The following is a 13,503-nucleotide window of genomic DNA, read 5'->3' as shown; positions in this document are numbered from 1 at the left end:
CATATAGTTAACCTGAGAAATATCAACCAACAGTATATACCAGACAGTTATTGGTATTCTTTTGATCTAAATCTAAATAGTGTCCTGAAACAAAACAAATGAAAAGAACAAATGAGACTTAACTCTAATTAATTATGGATTAAAGAATAAATAATGGTTTTACTGCTTAAACAGAAGCTGTGTCTTTTTCTCTTTCATTTTTTACATTGGTGAAGCAAAGAATTGCATCAAAATGCTACTTTACAAATATTTTAGTTTCAAAGGATACAAAGCACTGAAGTCACTGAAGAGCTTGAAATCATGGTCAGACTGTGGTACCTTCAAGAAAGTCAATGAAAAAAGTTTTGACTTCATTGAGGATTTTATCAATTCCACCATGTCAGACATTTTACCATGTTCCAGTTGGACTTGAGTGATATGGATTGGTGGTTTAAATCCTTACCTATAAAAAGTAAGTCTTCACGGTGAAGGGAGAATAAGAACAGCAGCACCATATTGTTAAAAAAAGGGCTATTTGTTGTCATTTCTGGAAATGTTAAAAACTGTACCAATAACATTTAGGAGTGACCAGGTTTGTTTAACTGAGACTTTTCTCTCTGTGCTTTTAGGACGGCCAGTCTGGATGAGTTGAGCATGGCTATGAGTCAGATTCTCAGTTCCATGAAGGTCCACAACTTCCAGCCAGAGGTTCAGCTGGAGGCATTGCAGGCCAGCTTGGTCTTCCTGTGCCCAGGTACATTCAAGGCTTTCTTCCTACTGCAGTTTGCCACCAAATTAGAGATCTTTCTACAGTATTTAGGCATGACTAAAGGGAGCTGTCACAAAGAATTAAATGCATTTGCACTCACACTGCATATCAGAATCTCTGTCTTTTTCAGCCCTCTGAATGACTCATGCTGCATAAGTCACACCTGCTTTTCATACCTCGTGCTAAATTTTACACAGCACAAATCAGGCAGTGGAACATCTACCATCTGCTGCAGCCCTCATAATGTTATTCTTATTTATTTTACCAAGATAAATGGAAAGGGAAATTTTAAAGAGGGAAAATGCATGATCATATTTATTTACTAGTTTAAACCCTGTGGACAGATTTTCTTGTTATTTCTTTGGGGATAGTTTCTCAGGCTTTTTAAAGGACTTTCCAAAGCTCCCCTTTGTGTGTTTTCCACCATTAGTTCTATTCTCTGTTCAGATGATCCCACACTGCTTCAGAAATATATGAGCTCTGTGGAGGATTCATCCCTCCATCAGACCTATTACCACTTACTTTCAGTCCAGTTTCTGTTATTAAACATACAGCAACCTTTTCTACCTGTTTCACTTCCTTAAGAACAGTTTCCTGACGACATGTCAGTGAACCGTAGATGTTTCTATTTCTTAAGAACACTTTCAGATATAGTTCATTTGATGTTTTTCATGCCTGAAAGTTCTTTTGTACTCCACATGTCCAGTTTCCTCAAGGTTTATGATAAAAGCTATGTTTTCAGCTAATATCCATTTAATGCTAACTCAGTCACAAAAATCCTAATTTCTGTCTGTCAAACTGCATTATTTTTGGTAATTATTAGTCAAAGAATTTCACAAAGTACCAAAACATACAAGTTAAAATAGCCAAATTTAAAAAATACAGCTAAGGAGCCAATGTCCAAAGAAAAACTGTGAAAGTACTTTAGATTTCCTGGTAAACAATAGCTCATAACCTATTTTAAAAGATTATGAAAACGTGTGAATGCTTGGAAACAAAATATAAACAAATAAAAGGGTACAACTAATTAAAAAAAAGTCTAGTTAAAGCTGTAATGTGCCCTCTGACGTGGTGAAAAGTCTTATAATGTATTGTAATTGCCTTTCTTTATAAGTGATAAGTAGTCATAAGATATAAGTTATAATAAAGTTAAAAAAAAAATGCTTTAAATATCCCCCATCCACTTAGATTGGACAGTTTTTAGGAATGCTTCAGTGTGTTTATATGCAGTATTTGTAGCTTTGTCTGAGGAGAAATACCTTACCCTCTGTTTTGATACTGGCAAGACCAGCCACTCATTCCTGTCACAGTGTAAGTGGCAGTATAAATGACACATTTTCTACATCCTGCAGAGGAATGCAAAGCTGCTTCAGTGCAGCAGCTTTTTTCCATTCTGATTTCTTTGAAAATGAGGTTATAGTGTTCTCTGCTTCCAGCAGCAGCGCATATGTAACAGCCCTAATTCGATTAGAGATGGAAAACAAAGTGATTTTGTCTGTGTGCATGTTTTCTTGTCTCTTTGTCCTAACTTGTTTCTTTGCTTGTGTGGGCAATCCCAGACAGGAGTTTAAGGGAGCACGGTATCTCAGTGGCAGATCCCGACATGGCCGATGTGTCACTGAAAGTGCTGAAAAATCAATGCGTGGTGGAGGGCGCTCATACGCTCTACCTAGAGGTCCTCAACAGGGTATGGATACGATTTCTCAAATTCTCTCCATCTTCTTCAATATTTCTGTCTTTATTAAAGCCTCAGTCTAAATCGGGGCCGATAATATACAAACAACACTACATTTAATGGAATATGGTATAGTTTGAACAAAATGTTACATTTGGTTCATCAAAGCGAGTAAACTCTGTACACATAGTTCACATTCATGAGTTGAACAACATCCATTCATTGCTGATACTGTACTTGACGTTGCTCTATGAGCAGAACATGTAAAGGATGTAATTACATTTATAAGGAATTTACTGGTTTACAAACTGGTATGAATGAATGGCAGACTTTTTTTTCCTCTATGTGGTTGTTGGTACACTTTGTCCTCAAAGCCTCAGAAAGGTTGGAACCACAAGAGTTAAAATAAAAAGTCATCAGAACTCTAAACAGTTGAGTTTTACTCCAAAACTGCTGCCAATAATTAAAGAGACTACTATTCAAAGCTTTGTATTTCAACGTTTGATAACTTTTTTTTTTTTTTTTTTTTAATATAAAATGTGTGTGTGTGTTTTCAGTTCATCAGCAGCTCAGCCATTCAGAGGTGTGGTTTGAAGGTGCTGTCCTCTCTGGCTGACTGCTCTGGTGCAGTGGATCTTCTCTGCCAGCAGGGGGCGATAGATACGGTGCTCCACACACTACAAATGTTCCCACAAGAACGAGGTACCCATCGTTCACTACCAAAGTTAGATTTTTGTCAGTGGTGATAAATAAGACATCAACAGTCTTGTCATAACATTAATTTGCAACCCATATTTCAAGCCAAACTCTGTCCGCTCTGCAGAGTCCTTGTCTACTTTTAAGAGCAAGCTGAAGACTCAGCTCTTCAGGGAGCACTTCCACACTTAGTTTAGCTCTATTTGTCGGAAAAGTTGGACAACATAGCCCAGTTCTTTTCAACAAACATTATGGTATTAATTCTTTGTATTTTAACATGGGCAATATTGTGGGATGGGAAGGGAGAAAAACAAACAAACCTGTAGCCTGTAGCATACTACCTTACATGTAGTATCATGTGAGGACCTGCGTCCAACTGGATAGTCCATTACCACCTTTCTACGATGTCCTCTACTGTTTTGATTTCATGCTTGTGTTCTTCTTACTCATATGTAAGTTGCTTTGGATAAAAGCGTCTGCTAAATAACAATAGAATAGAATAGAATAGAATAGAATAGAATGACAGGATAATGTTGCTACCGCAGCTAAGCTTAAGTCTAGAGAGCTTGGACTACTAAACTGTTGAACAAACAGAGCTCTGTTTACGGGTATTAGAGGTCACTCTACTGTTCTTCTCTGTCCCTTTAACATCAGTCTACAATCTCAGGTCTGGCGGTGCATTAGTTGCAGTAACTATGGTTATATTTTGTATAATTTAAAGACTTGCATTTTTTAAAATAAAAACTGCATTCAAACTTGAACATGCAATTGTAGGGTTTGAAAAAAAAACCTAAAATGTAAAGTAAAAACCTTCCTTATTATGTCCAGAGATACACTACTGGGGTCTGACCCTGCTCAACTGCCTCGTGTCAAAAAAGAGGCTGTCAAGGATGATCGTACCTGTCCTGGCCTCTGTTGTGGTTGCTTCTCTTATTCAGTACAGAGAGGACTCCGAGATGCTGCTAAAGGTGAGCCCAGCGCTTTGCCTTTAATAATATCTGCTAAAACGAGACCAAAGATCATAAAAGAATCCCTTCACAGAGATTGAGAAGTACCTCAGACAACATATTTTTACAGAACAGAATCAGCTGCTACATCCAGAATGCAACATGAAACTGTAATTTTTAAGAAAGAAGCCATATATTGTAACCTCTTTTGCTGTCAGATGAATCCATGTTTTCATTGTTTTTTTTGAAGAAATTGATGTTTAGTTTCCGATGCCAAAAGTGAAACCATCAAGGCTGTTTATCAGATAAAGGTGCATTAGTCAGCATCCCTTTTTTTCCCCAGCCCTTTTCTACATAGTAGTTATAAGAGTTTCTTATTTGCAATTTTTCACACATGGACCTGCACATCTTCGCTGTTTATAGAGCTGAAATATCTCCATCATCACTGCATGTCAGACTGATCACAGAGCAGTGAGTGAACTGGAATCTGTAAAAGAATATTTGTATATGATGCAATCCAAACACAAGTCTTTTTACATTTGTGTGTTTCACATGGTGTGGGCTCTACTGTCCTTTATTGTCCAGCTGTAGATGAGAAAGTGGCCCAGAGAGATGTGGCAACTGAACTTTACACCTATGTGTAATAAGCAATTGCTTATTAACACCTAAATGTGATTTAGCTTAAAAAAAAAGGTATTTTCCAAGTTTTTCTGTCTGGTAATTTTGGTCCTGAAGTGCAACTTAATGGTTTAGTAATCCTGCTGCTCTGCTGTTGTCTCCACTGTCTGAAAACTCAGTAGGCTGAAAGGAGCAGAAGCTGCATCTAGCTTCGGGGTAAACTCCCTTCACTCACCCAGCAGCGGTGAAGCAGACATGGTTGAAGAATATAAGTAAAACAAGAAAAATAAGAAAGGGCACAACTAGACATCCAGCTGCTACATCTAGACATAAAGCATCATATAATCTGTATGTGAAGGCACAATGAACAATCATCAAAAGTTCCTTCGGAGAGAGACGCAGGGACTCATAAACAGCAGTAGCAATCAGCTGAAAACAGATGGAGACAGGAGCATCTCAGTGTGCATGCACATGTCATGATGTAAGTGTTATAGTATGATGCAACAGGGATGAACCACCTTAAGGTTAGCGACGCCTAGTCCTAAAATAGAGGAAGGCACAAAAAGACTTGAGACTCAGGGGTCCAACAAAAATCAGAAGAGAACAAATAAACGTTGACTGCTGAGCAGCTGAAAGCTTGTGTTTCTCCAAGAAACTCAAATCATATTTGATTGATCTGATTACAGTTCCTCATAACCCGTTTCTGCTTGTGTGTGTGTGTATGTTTGTGTTGGTGTGTTTTACAGTGTTTTCAGGTGGCATTAAGAATGCTGGACGCTTGCTCGGGAGCAGCTGCTGAACTGCAGAGAGAAAACTTTGACAGGCACATCTTCCAGCACCTCAGAGAGGAAAGCGACCAGACCTTCAGCCCAGTGAGTTCAGCTATTAACATCTTATTCAACATGAAGTTTAAGTAAATTCTTTCTGTAACAAGTGCATGGATTTGAAAGAAATAAGGCACAAGTGGTCATGCCATCCCCATGACTCTATAGTTATCTTTTCATCTGTGATGAATGAGAAGTCTTCACCTGCCTACTAAGATGAATATGATACAGTAACTCTTTAGAAATCTTAGTTTTTCTGAAGAATCAGGGCCGTATCTCCCATTTGTCTAACAGGTAGTTATTTTACAAGACAGACAGCAATGTCAGCTGGCAGACAAGCAGTACTAAGGGTTAGTGGAGAACATGCCAATAATGTCCAAAGATTGTTTAGATCAGTAATGTACGATATTGTTCTCTTGTTATTTTTTTTTAAAAATCTCTTGGAAAGATGTTTTACTAGACATGATCTCTTTCATGTATTTTTTTCTTTTGTCAGCTGCGGAAGTCTGTGTGTCTGGCTCTGTCCAAAATGTGGTGCGACTCTGAGCTACACTACAGCATGCTGGAGAAAGCCTGCATGGATGGAGACGCAATGATTGCTGAGTGTCTGATTGAAATGGGCGCTGATATCAACAGGAAGACAAAAAACGAGTCACTTATTTACCAGGTCAGACATTTCACACATCAAACTGAATCAAACCGTGAATATTCTGACCTTTCTTTTGACCATGTTAATAGAATATTTTAAAAAATAAATAAATAAAATAAAAATAGCATATTTTTTCAAGATGACAGTGTTGATTGGTCGTAGATTTTCTGCAGATAACCTAATATAACCCTGACCCTAAAATCCCATTGGCCTCAAATTGACTTCTTCTTCCTTTCCACTTTGCAAAACCATCTCTGACCCAGTACCCCTTTTATTATTTTTCCTACAATTGCTATAAAGAAAAACTACTCCTGTAATCCTTAACTTGTTTCCAGTTTTATTTTATGGAGCGCAAGAACCAAACTAAATGCCCTGGATCTGTAAAGCCTATTTGATAATTAAGACTTTAGGGCTTGCAGGATATAAGGACACAGACTTTAAATCTGTACTTCGGCCCAAATGGGTCTGACCTTTTGTGAAACATATTTGCCTGCCATGCACATACATGCAAATATGTATTATGTCTGTTGTCTCCAGGCCTTTCTGCTCTGTTTGAAAATATGAAATAAAAACAGATCAAAAACCTGTGGAAGTAGTGTCCTCACATAGTGGAAATAGTGTTCTCAAATAGGATCACTGATAACATTTAGGGAAAAATGTCTGATTTAATTATGAAAAACATTCCCAAACTCAAATTGGGGATAATGTTTAAATTCTTAAAGTGTTACTCAATTTGTTTATCAGAGGAACTGAGTTGTTTAACATTGATGAAGCAGAAATTCAGAATACTAAACTGATTTGTCACTTTTCTTAGACAGGCTTGGATCATTTAACTTACCTTTAAGTTCTGGAAAATTTTATTTCTTTGATGGTAATGATAAGCTTCTAAACAAATAATTAACCTACTGGTGAACATTCAGGTGTGTGAGAAAGGTGGACCTCTGGAGCTGGTGGAGCTCCTGCTCAGCCGAGGCGCCCGTGACCAGCATGTCCGCAGGGCTCTGGCTGTGAGTGTGAAGAGAGGCGATGGGCCCACCGTCATCCAGCTGCTGGGCCGTCTCGGTTTAGACCTGAATAACAGTGCTCTCTGCCTGGGCGGCTTCAGGCTGGGTCGACTGGACGCCGCATGGCTGAGTCCTCTGCTGACCGAAAAGGGCAGAAGTTGTAGTCTACGTTGTAACAACAGTAAGCTGGACTCCTCGTTACCACACATTATACCAGCTTCCTTTGTTTATTAAAAAGTTCTTTTCTGATGTCTGTTTCCCTCTTCAAGGTAAAGGTATAGGTTTGGCGAAGTACATCCAGTCTTTCCAGCGGTCCAAGAGTGTCGGTTGTTTCTCCAGACCGATGTCCGACCAGTGTCTGACCTCTGGCTACATCTCTGATGAGAGCGATGACTCCAGCTTTAGTGTCGTCTCTATGGAAGACAGCTTGTTCATCAACGAAGACATGGAGAGTGACGGTAATGAGTTGGTTCAGCCACCCCTACATGCGTTCATGATAGTTGTGCCCTCTGCTTCACCATAAGGGGTTAAAATGAGCAGAAAAGCAACAGTCTGACCCATATGAAGTGATATAATCCACCGTGGAGCCCCAACAAAGACAGTGAATGTCTCTGGATCAGAAGTGTAACTGACACTTTATTAGATTAATATGCCTGAAGAACGCAATGCTGTTCAGACAGTCACGGCCTCATAACATCTCCTCGCTGGGTTGTTTGTTGTCCTCTTTTTCTCAAAAACAAAGGTGAACTTTATGTGCATTCAAGTTTTCATACCGTTTTGGCTTCCAAAGTTAATGTTATCTAACCAGTGATCTTAAGTCTTTGTAATTACTGGTACATCGAGGAAATCCCAGTTTTGAGATATGCAGTACTGTGTGGGTCAGCCAGGGCAACCAGAATGTCTTGTAATAATTCAAATTGGTCTTGAGAAATAGTTTTTTCCACTGGGCATTAGATCATTTTTTTCTTTTTCCCCTCCCATTTTTGCTTCAGTTCTTGTAAACAACTGTTTTCCTGTTTTCAGAGAAACTTGTGTTTTTCTCTTTTTTTAATGTCAGGACAGACTTATGAATCATAGATTTGTTTACAATTATATAAAAACAAGTAAAAACACAAGTAAATATGGGACAAAATGCACTGTTGAGCCTTTTGAAGATGCTGCTGCTACTGTGGTTAGAAAAGGACGGCGGTTAGTCTACATCAGGGGGACCCCTGGTTCAACACAATGTTGTATGATGGTTTTCCATTTACTGGAACATGTTGTGTCCTGTCTTGTAGGAATTCTTTGATCCAAATAAATACATTAATTTTTAAAAAAATAAAATACAAAAAAAATAAATTACTAAATAATGAAAAAAAAAAAAAACCTCAAGTGGTTTTTAGTCGTTTTACAACAGGCATCTACAGGTGAAAGTGCAACAAAGCACCATATTTAAGAGAAGAACCAGTATTATGTTGACATATAGTATATTGGACAACTTGGCAAAGAACTATCTTGGAACAGGATTTTTAGGCATTTTGTTGCTATCAGTCTGCTGCAAAGACACATACGTAATTTGTTCCCATGTGTGCAGCTGGACCTATAGCTAATAATAAACAACACTTTTACAGACAGAAATGAATAGTTTTGGGCCAACAAGCTGATTCATAAATAGATATTAGCTGACAGGTTTTATCTTAGCATGCTGTGTTGTGCAGTATGATTTTGAATAAATGGAGGAAAACTGGTAAAGTAGAGGAGAAATGACAGCCCCAAAAAGAAATCATCAAAAAACTCCACAGAAAAAGTGTTCAAATATGTCTGCAATGTTTTTTATTTAAAATATTTGGAGCTTGTTAAAATGTCAGTGTGCAGTTTCTGTAAAGGTTTGAGATGGACTTTAAGTTTAGGCATCCTGTTTAGGCATCATGTGTTTTTCTCCTGTTAGGAAGTGATTCAGTGTCCGGTCCTCTGTCTCCAAAGTCATATAACAATTCAGCAGAAGAGCTGAGGGGGGAATCTTTTAAGAGGAAGCAGGGACGGCGCAGGCATGCCAGTGCAGAGGTAAATAATCCTGCTCAACCTTCATGAAAGTCGCTAAAATTTGTTCTCTTTTTTTTCATTTTGGAAGGAATCTGTTTTGCGGTACATTGTTTATACTGCAAAGCAGACTCTTAAACTTGAACATTTCCTGTTTACTGTCCTTTCTTTCCCCTGCTCAGAGTGGACACACTGAAAATGAAAACGGTGAATCTGTACAAAGAAGATTTGGAAGGACTAGTTCAAGCCAAAAAGGTAATTTCATCTCAATTTTAGCTTCATTGTTTAACATTACAAATGTTCCTGGTTATGGAACCACCATTTATGTGTGAAAGGAGATGCACATCTATTTTAATATATGATTATTAACAAATTATATCAGTTCATATATTGGCAGACAAGCTAAATATCTGCTTGAACGACAAAAATTTTAGACTTGGTTAGTGATTGGTAATTTTGTACAATACAAAAGAATGTACTGAACAGCAATGATGAAGAGGAAACAGCTGTTTAAAGTTGTTTTCATGTCAATTTTAAATAGAATTTTTAAATTTATTTTTGTATTTTCCTTGATAATTACATTAGTTTCATGTAACTGGAAGTGTAGATTACTTAAAACAATGTGTGCTTCTGGTAAAAAATGATAATGAATCAGCTTTATATTGCTGATGGCATGCAAAGCACCTACACTGGTCTATTATTCATCCAGTACGGAGTCATTCTTGGTGATATTAAGTTACATGTGTAGTCACAGCTGCCCTGGGGTAGACATGACAAACTTGGAAGCCAACAGCTTCTCCAACCATCACTGAAACAATCATACACATTTACACATTAGTGTAGCGACTCACACCTTGAGGGAGCCACTGGCTGCTGCATCTGCATGCTATGTTGTTGCTGTGGTGATTATTAAGGAAAGATTTTGTTGTGCTCTTCAGTGTTGGGATCGGGTGAGAACTCTGCTGCACTGCCTAAAGAAAGGGAAAGGATCCGCCTGCTGGATTTGTCAGGGAACGATTTGGACTCTGTGTCCTGTCTCATGGATGACATCTTCGTCCAGCAGCAGTTGTGGCATCTCTTCCGCCTGGACCTAAGCTACAACAATCTGCAGGAGTTTCCTCCTGCTGTCTGCCAAGTACTGATCTATACAGTCACCATGACATCAAATGAGAACAAATAAAAGCACGCAAAAGTTTCTTACGTTTGTTTTTGATTTTGTGCAGAGTTTGAATAGTCTGACTCGACTGGACCTACAGGGCAACCAGCTTCAGACGTTGCCAGAAGAGCTGCTGTCGCTGCCTTCACTGAGCATACTTAATGTCTCTCGTAACTGTGTCGGCCCCGTTTTGAACTTTGACCCCTCTTTGACCTGTCCGTCTCTGAGGCAGCTCAACCTTTCATTCAACAAAATTACCACATTCCCTCCTGAGCTGGGCCGCATCATGGAGCACCTGGAGGAGCTGTCTCTAGAAGGGTAGGCTGTTCGGGGGAGACGCGATACTTTCACACCTATAAGGTTTATAGGATCTTATAGATTTATAAGATTGTTTATCAGATTATTTCTGTCACTTACAAAAAATGTAGACAATTTAAAAATTATTATTGGTTTTAATGTTCTTACAGAGGATTGAAATAATTTCTACCCTTTTGTATCCGTCATGTGTTGCCAGGTTTATTCACCATGCAACTGTTCATACAGGAATTGTGTTCTGTTTTTACTTTCAGTAACACTATAAGTGAGCTGTGTACACCTCTGTGTCTGCTGGAGATCAAGCTGCTGGATGTGAGCAAGAACAGCGTGGAAAATATTTCTCCTGACTTCCTGACCAGCTGCCACAAATTGGAAACTTTTAATGCCTCTGCTAACAAAATCTGTGAGTACTATCAAAACTCTGCAGTCAGAAGTGTTTTCCTTGTTGCACTCTGATGCACATTCGGACTGGCTGTTGTCTTGAAAGGAACGCTGCTGGACAAAGAAACTTACAGAGTACCATGCAAAGGTTATGAATCAATCCTGGTTTTGTTTTATGTTGCTGGGAGTTATCTAACACACTGTCAAATAAATAACTGGTTTGCAGACATTTTTTTTTTCAAAAGTATCACCCCTTTTAGACAATCTTTCTGTCATTTCTTTAAGTAATCTTCAGGAATTATTAATTAATCAGTCAATCGATAAATAAATTAATGCTTTTATTTATGTGGCACATTTCAAGTGATGCACTTAAAGTCAGTATACCACAATACGATATTTAAAACGAGGTGCTAGATGAAATAAATAAATGAAAATAAAATAAAATAAAATCCATTCTGCAGTGTTAAATAGCTAAGGAATAAAAATCCACCTTAGAAATAGTTCCTCAGACTTCTGGAAGGATTTTCCACGGTTTTCCGGTGGGTGTTTTCCTTCTTCTGTTGTGTTCCCACACAGGTTCATTGATGTAGAGCACCACTGTGGAGGATTCATCTCTCCATCAGTTCTAACTGATTGTCATTCCACTTCTTGTGTGATTTGGCTTATTTTCCCCTTTCTCCTTTCCTTAACAATGAGCTCATGAAAGCAACTGTGTCATGGAGCCTTTTTCTGATGAGACTTCAACCAACTAAAGGTCCAAATTTATCTCCAAGGTTTTTACAGGATGTGTTTATATTTTTAGGAACGTTGTTTTCATCTGCTGTCGTATTTATGCCTGACAAGTCTTCTTCTTTTATCCTCCATGTGTTTAGTTTATTAAAAAAAACTTGTTGCGCACCATGCTGAGAGTTGTTGTGAAAATCCTATTTTCTGTCTGTCAAACTGTTTATCTTTGCTGGTATTCAGAGATGCTACTAAAATCTATAAATCACAATTTGCAGCCTGTGTTCCTGCAGATCCCTTTTGAAAACTGTTCTTTACTAAATTGTGTGTAATGCATAAACACAACAGTAATTCATGCCTTGAGTTAAGCAGTGGGTTCGTACTGGACTGATACATACGTCTGTTTTCTATGGCTAAACTGGAATAGAACACTTGAAAGGCTTTCAGAAATTGTAGAGAGCTGCTGCTAAGGACCACTGTAAAAACTCACTCGAAAGTCTGGCTGATTGAAAGCAAAGCATAAAGAAATGAGGGATGATTTAATAATTGTGCACAGTATTTAATAGAATAATAATATATTTCAAAGTGCATCGGTGCTACAGTCTGTTTATTGCCATAGAAGCTGCTGATAAATAGATGTACTGTGTGTTGGATTATTTTCATGTGCCAGGGGATCCAGGTAACCTTGAGTTATGCAACAGCATTTGGTCTGCTTTTGTATCCTTTAATGTTATAAGATCAGAGGATGTTCTCTCTTTCCTTTAGGTTCTCTGTCGCAGCTGCCAGCCAAGGTCGTAACGTTGAAACTTGCAAACAACAACTTCTCTGACATTCCTCAGGCTATTCTTGATCTCCCAAAGTAAGTCTCAAAATAAATCTTTCAAGCTCTTAAAGATGAAAAAGTATTTTGTGCAGCTTAGCTTCTTTCTTTCCTTCCATCCAGCTTGCGGTCAGTCGACATGAGGACCAACAACATTGCTGTTTTGCCTGGTCCAAGATTCTGGGCATCCTGCAACATCAGGGAGCTGATGTTCAGTCAGAACTGCATCAAAGTTCTGGATCTGAGCGGACCAATCTACAGATGGACCAGACTGGAGAAACTCCACCTGAGTGACAACAAGCTGACTGAGGTGAAGAATTTAGTCAAAGACTGAATAACAGACTCCTCCAAAGGATAATCTTTCATGTTTGGCCTGGTCACTTGCAGATCCCACCACAGATTGGCTTGTTGGAAGCCCTGACCTCGCTAGATGTGAGTCGCAACACAAGCCTGCGGTCCTTCCCAGATGAAATGGGAAAACTGGGCAGACTGTGGGACCTGCCGCTCGACGGCCTTCGGCTACAACTGGACCTTAAACTCATCGGCAGCAAGACAAAAGACATAGTCAGGTCAGAGGATGTCTGGTCTGCTCTCTACCACTGCATGTTAATTGAGCCGCTTGTTGAAAACAAATAAATAAGCAGCACCTATCTTGATTTATCAGGTTCCTGCAGCAGCGGCTGAAGAAGGCGGTGCCGTATCACCGCATGAAGCTCATTGTGGTGGGGAATGCCAGCAGTGGAAAGACCACCCTTATCCAGCAGCTGATGAAGCTGAAGCGCTCCCAGCTGAGCTCAAAGCAGAACGCAGCTGGTATTAATGTCCTGGACTGGACCATCAGGGAACGAGACAGAAAGAAAATGGTGCTGAACATCTGGGATTTTTCAGGTTGGACAAATCATTGTAAAATCATAGAAGAATCATTAGC

At 38.9% G+C, this 13,503-nt stretch overlaps 1 protein-coding gene across 1 annotated transcript in view; it reads left to right on the top strand.

The window, feature by feature from the left end:
• The window catches only part of lrrk2 (leucine-rich repeat kinase 2), a 38,652-nt gene that overhangs the window by 10,994 nt on the left and 14,155 nt on the right, over positions 1-13,503 (top strand). Inside the window, exons 13-29 of the mRNA XM_079250312.1 lie at positions 609-733; positions 2,308-2,435; positions 2,981-3,125; positions 3,948-4,087; positions 5,431-5,556; positions 6,005-6,175; positions 7,078-7,342; positions 7,431-7,619; positions 9,089-9,204; positions 9,363-9,435; positions 10,119-10,315; positions 10,404-10,654; positions 10,906-11,054; positions 12,521-12,614; positions 12,699-12,885; positions 12,963-13,144; positions 13,240-13,463. Of these exons, the coding sequence (XP_079106438.1) occupies positions 609-733; positions 2,308-2,435; positions 2,981-3,125; positions 3,948-4,087; positions 5,431-5,556; positions 6,005-6,175; positions 7,078-7,342; positions 7,431-7,619; positions 9,089-9,204; positions 9,363-9,435; positions 10,119-10,315; positions 10,404-10,654; positions 10,906-11,054; positions 12,521-12,614; positions 12,699-12,885; positions 12,963-13,144; positions 13,240-13,463 (2,762 nt within the window). The remainder of the gene's footprint in view (positions 1-608; positions 734-2,307; positions 2,436-2,980; positions 3,126-3,947; positions 4,088-5,430; positions 5,557-6,004; positions 6,176-7,077; positions 7,343-7,430; positions 7,620-9,088; positions 9,205-9,362; positions 9,436-10,118; positions 10,316-10,403; positions 10,655-10,905; positions 11,055-12,520; positions 12,615-12,698; positions 12,886-12,962; positions 13,145-13,239; positions 13,464-13,503) is intronic.

The sequence above is a fragment of the Telmatherina bonti genome, assembly GCF_933228915.1.
Source record: "Telmatherina bonti genome assembly, chromosome: 2".
Classification (NCBI taxonomy): Eukaryota; Metazoa; Chordata; class Actinopteri; order Atheriniformes; family Telmatherinidae; genus Telmatherina; species Telmatherina bonti.
Note: the sequence above shows the minus strand (reverse complement) of the source record. Positions and strands in the feature narration are given on the sequence as shown.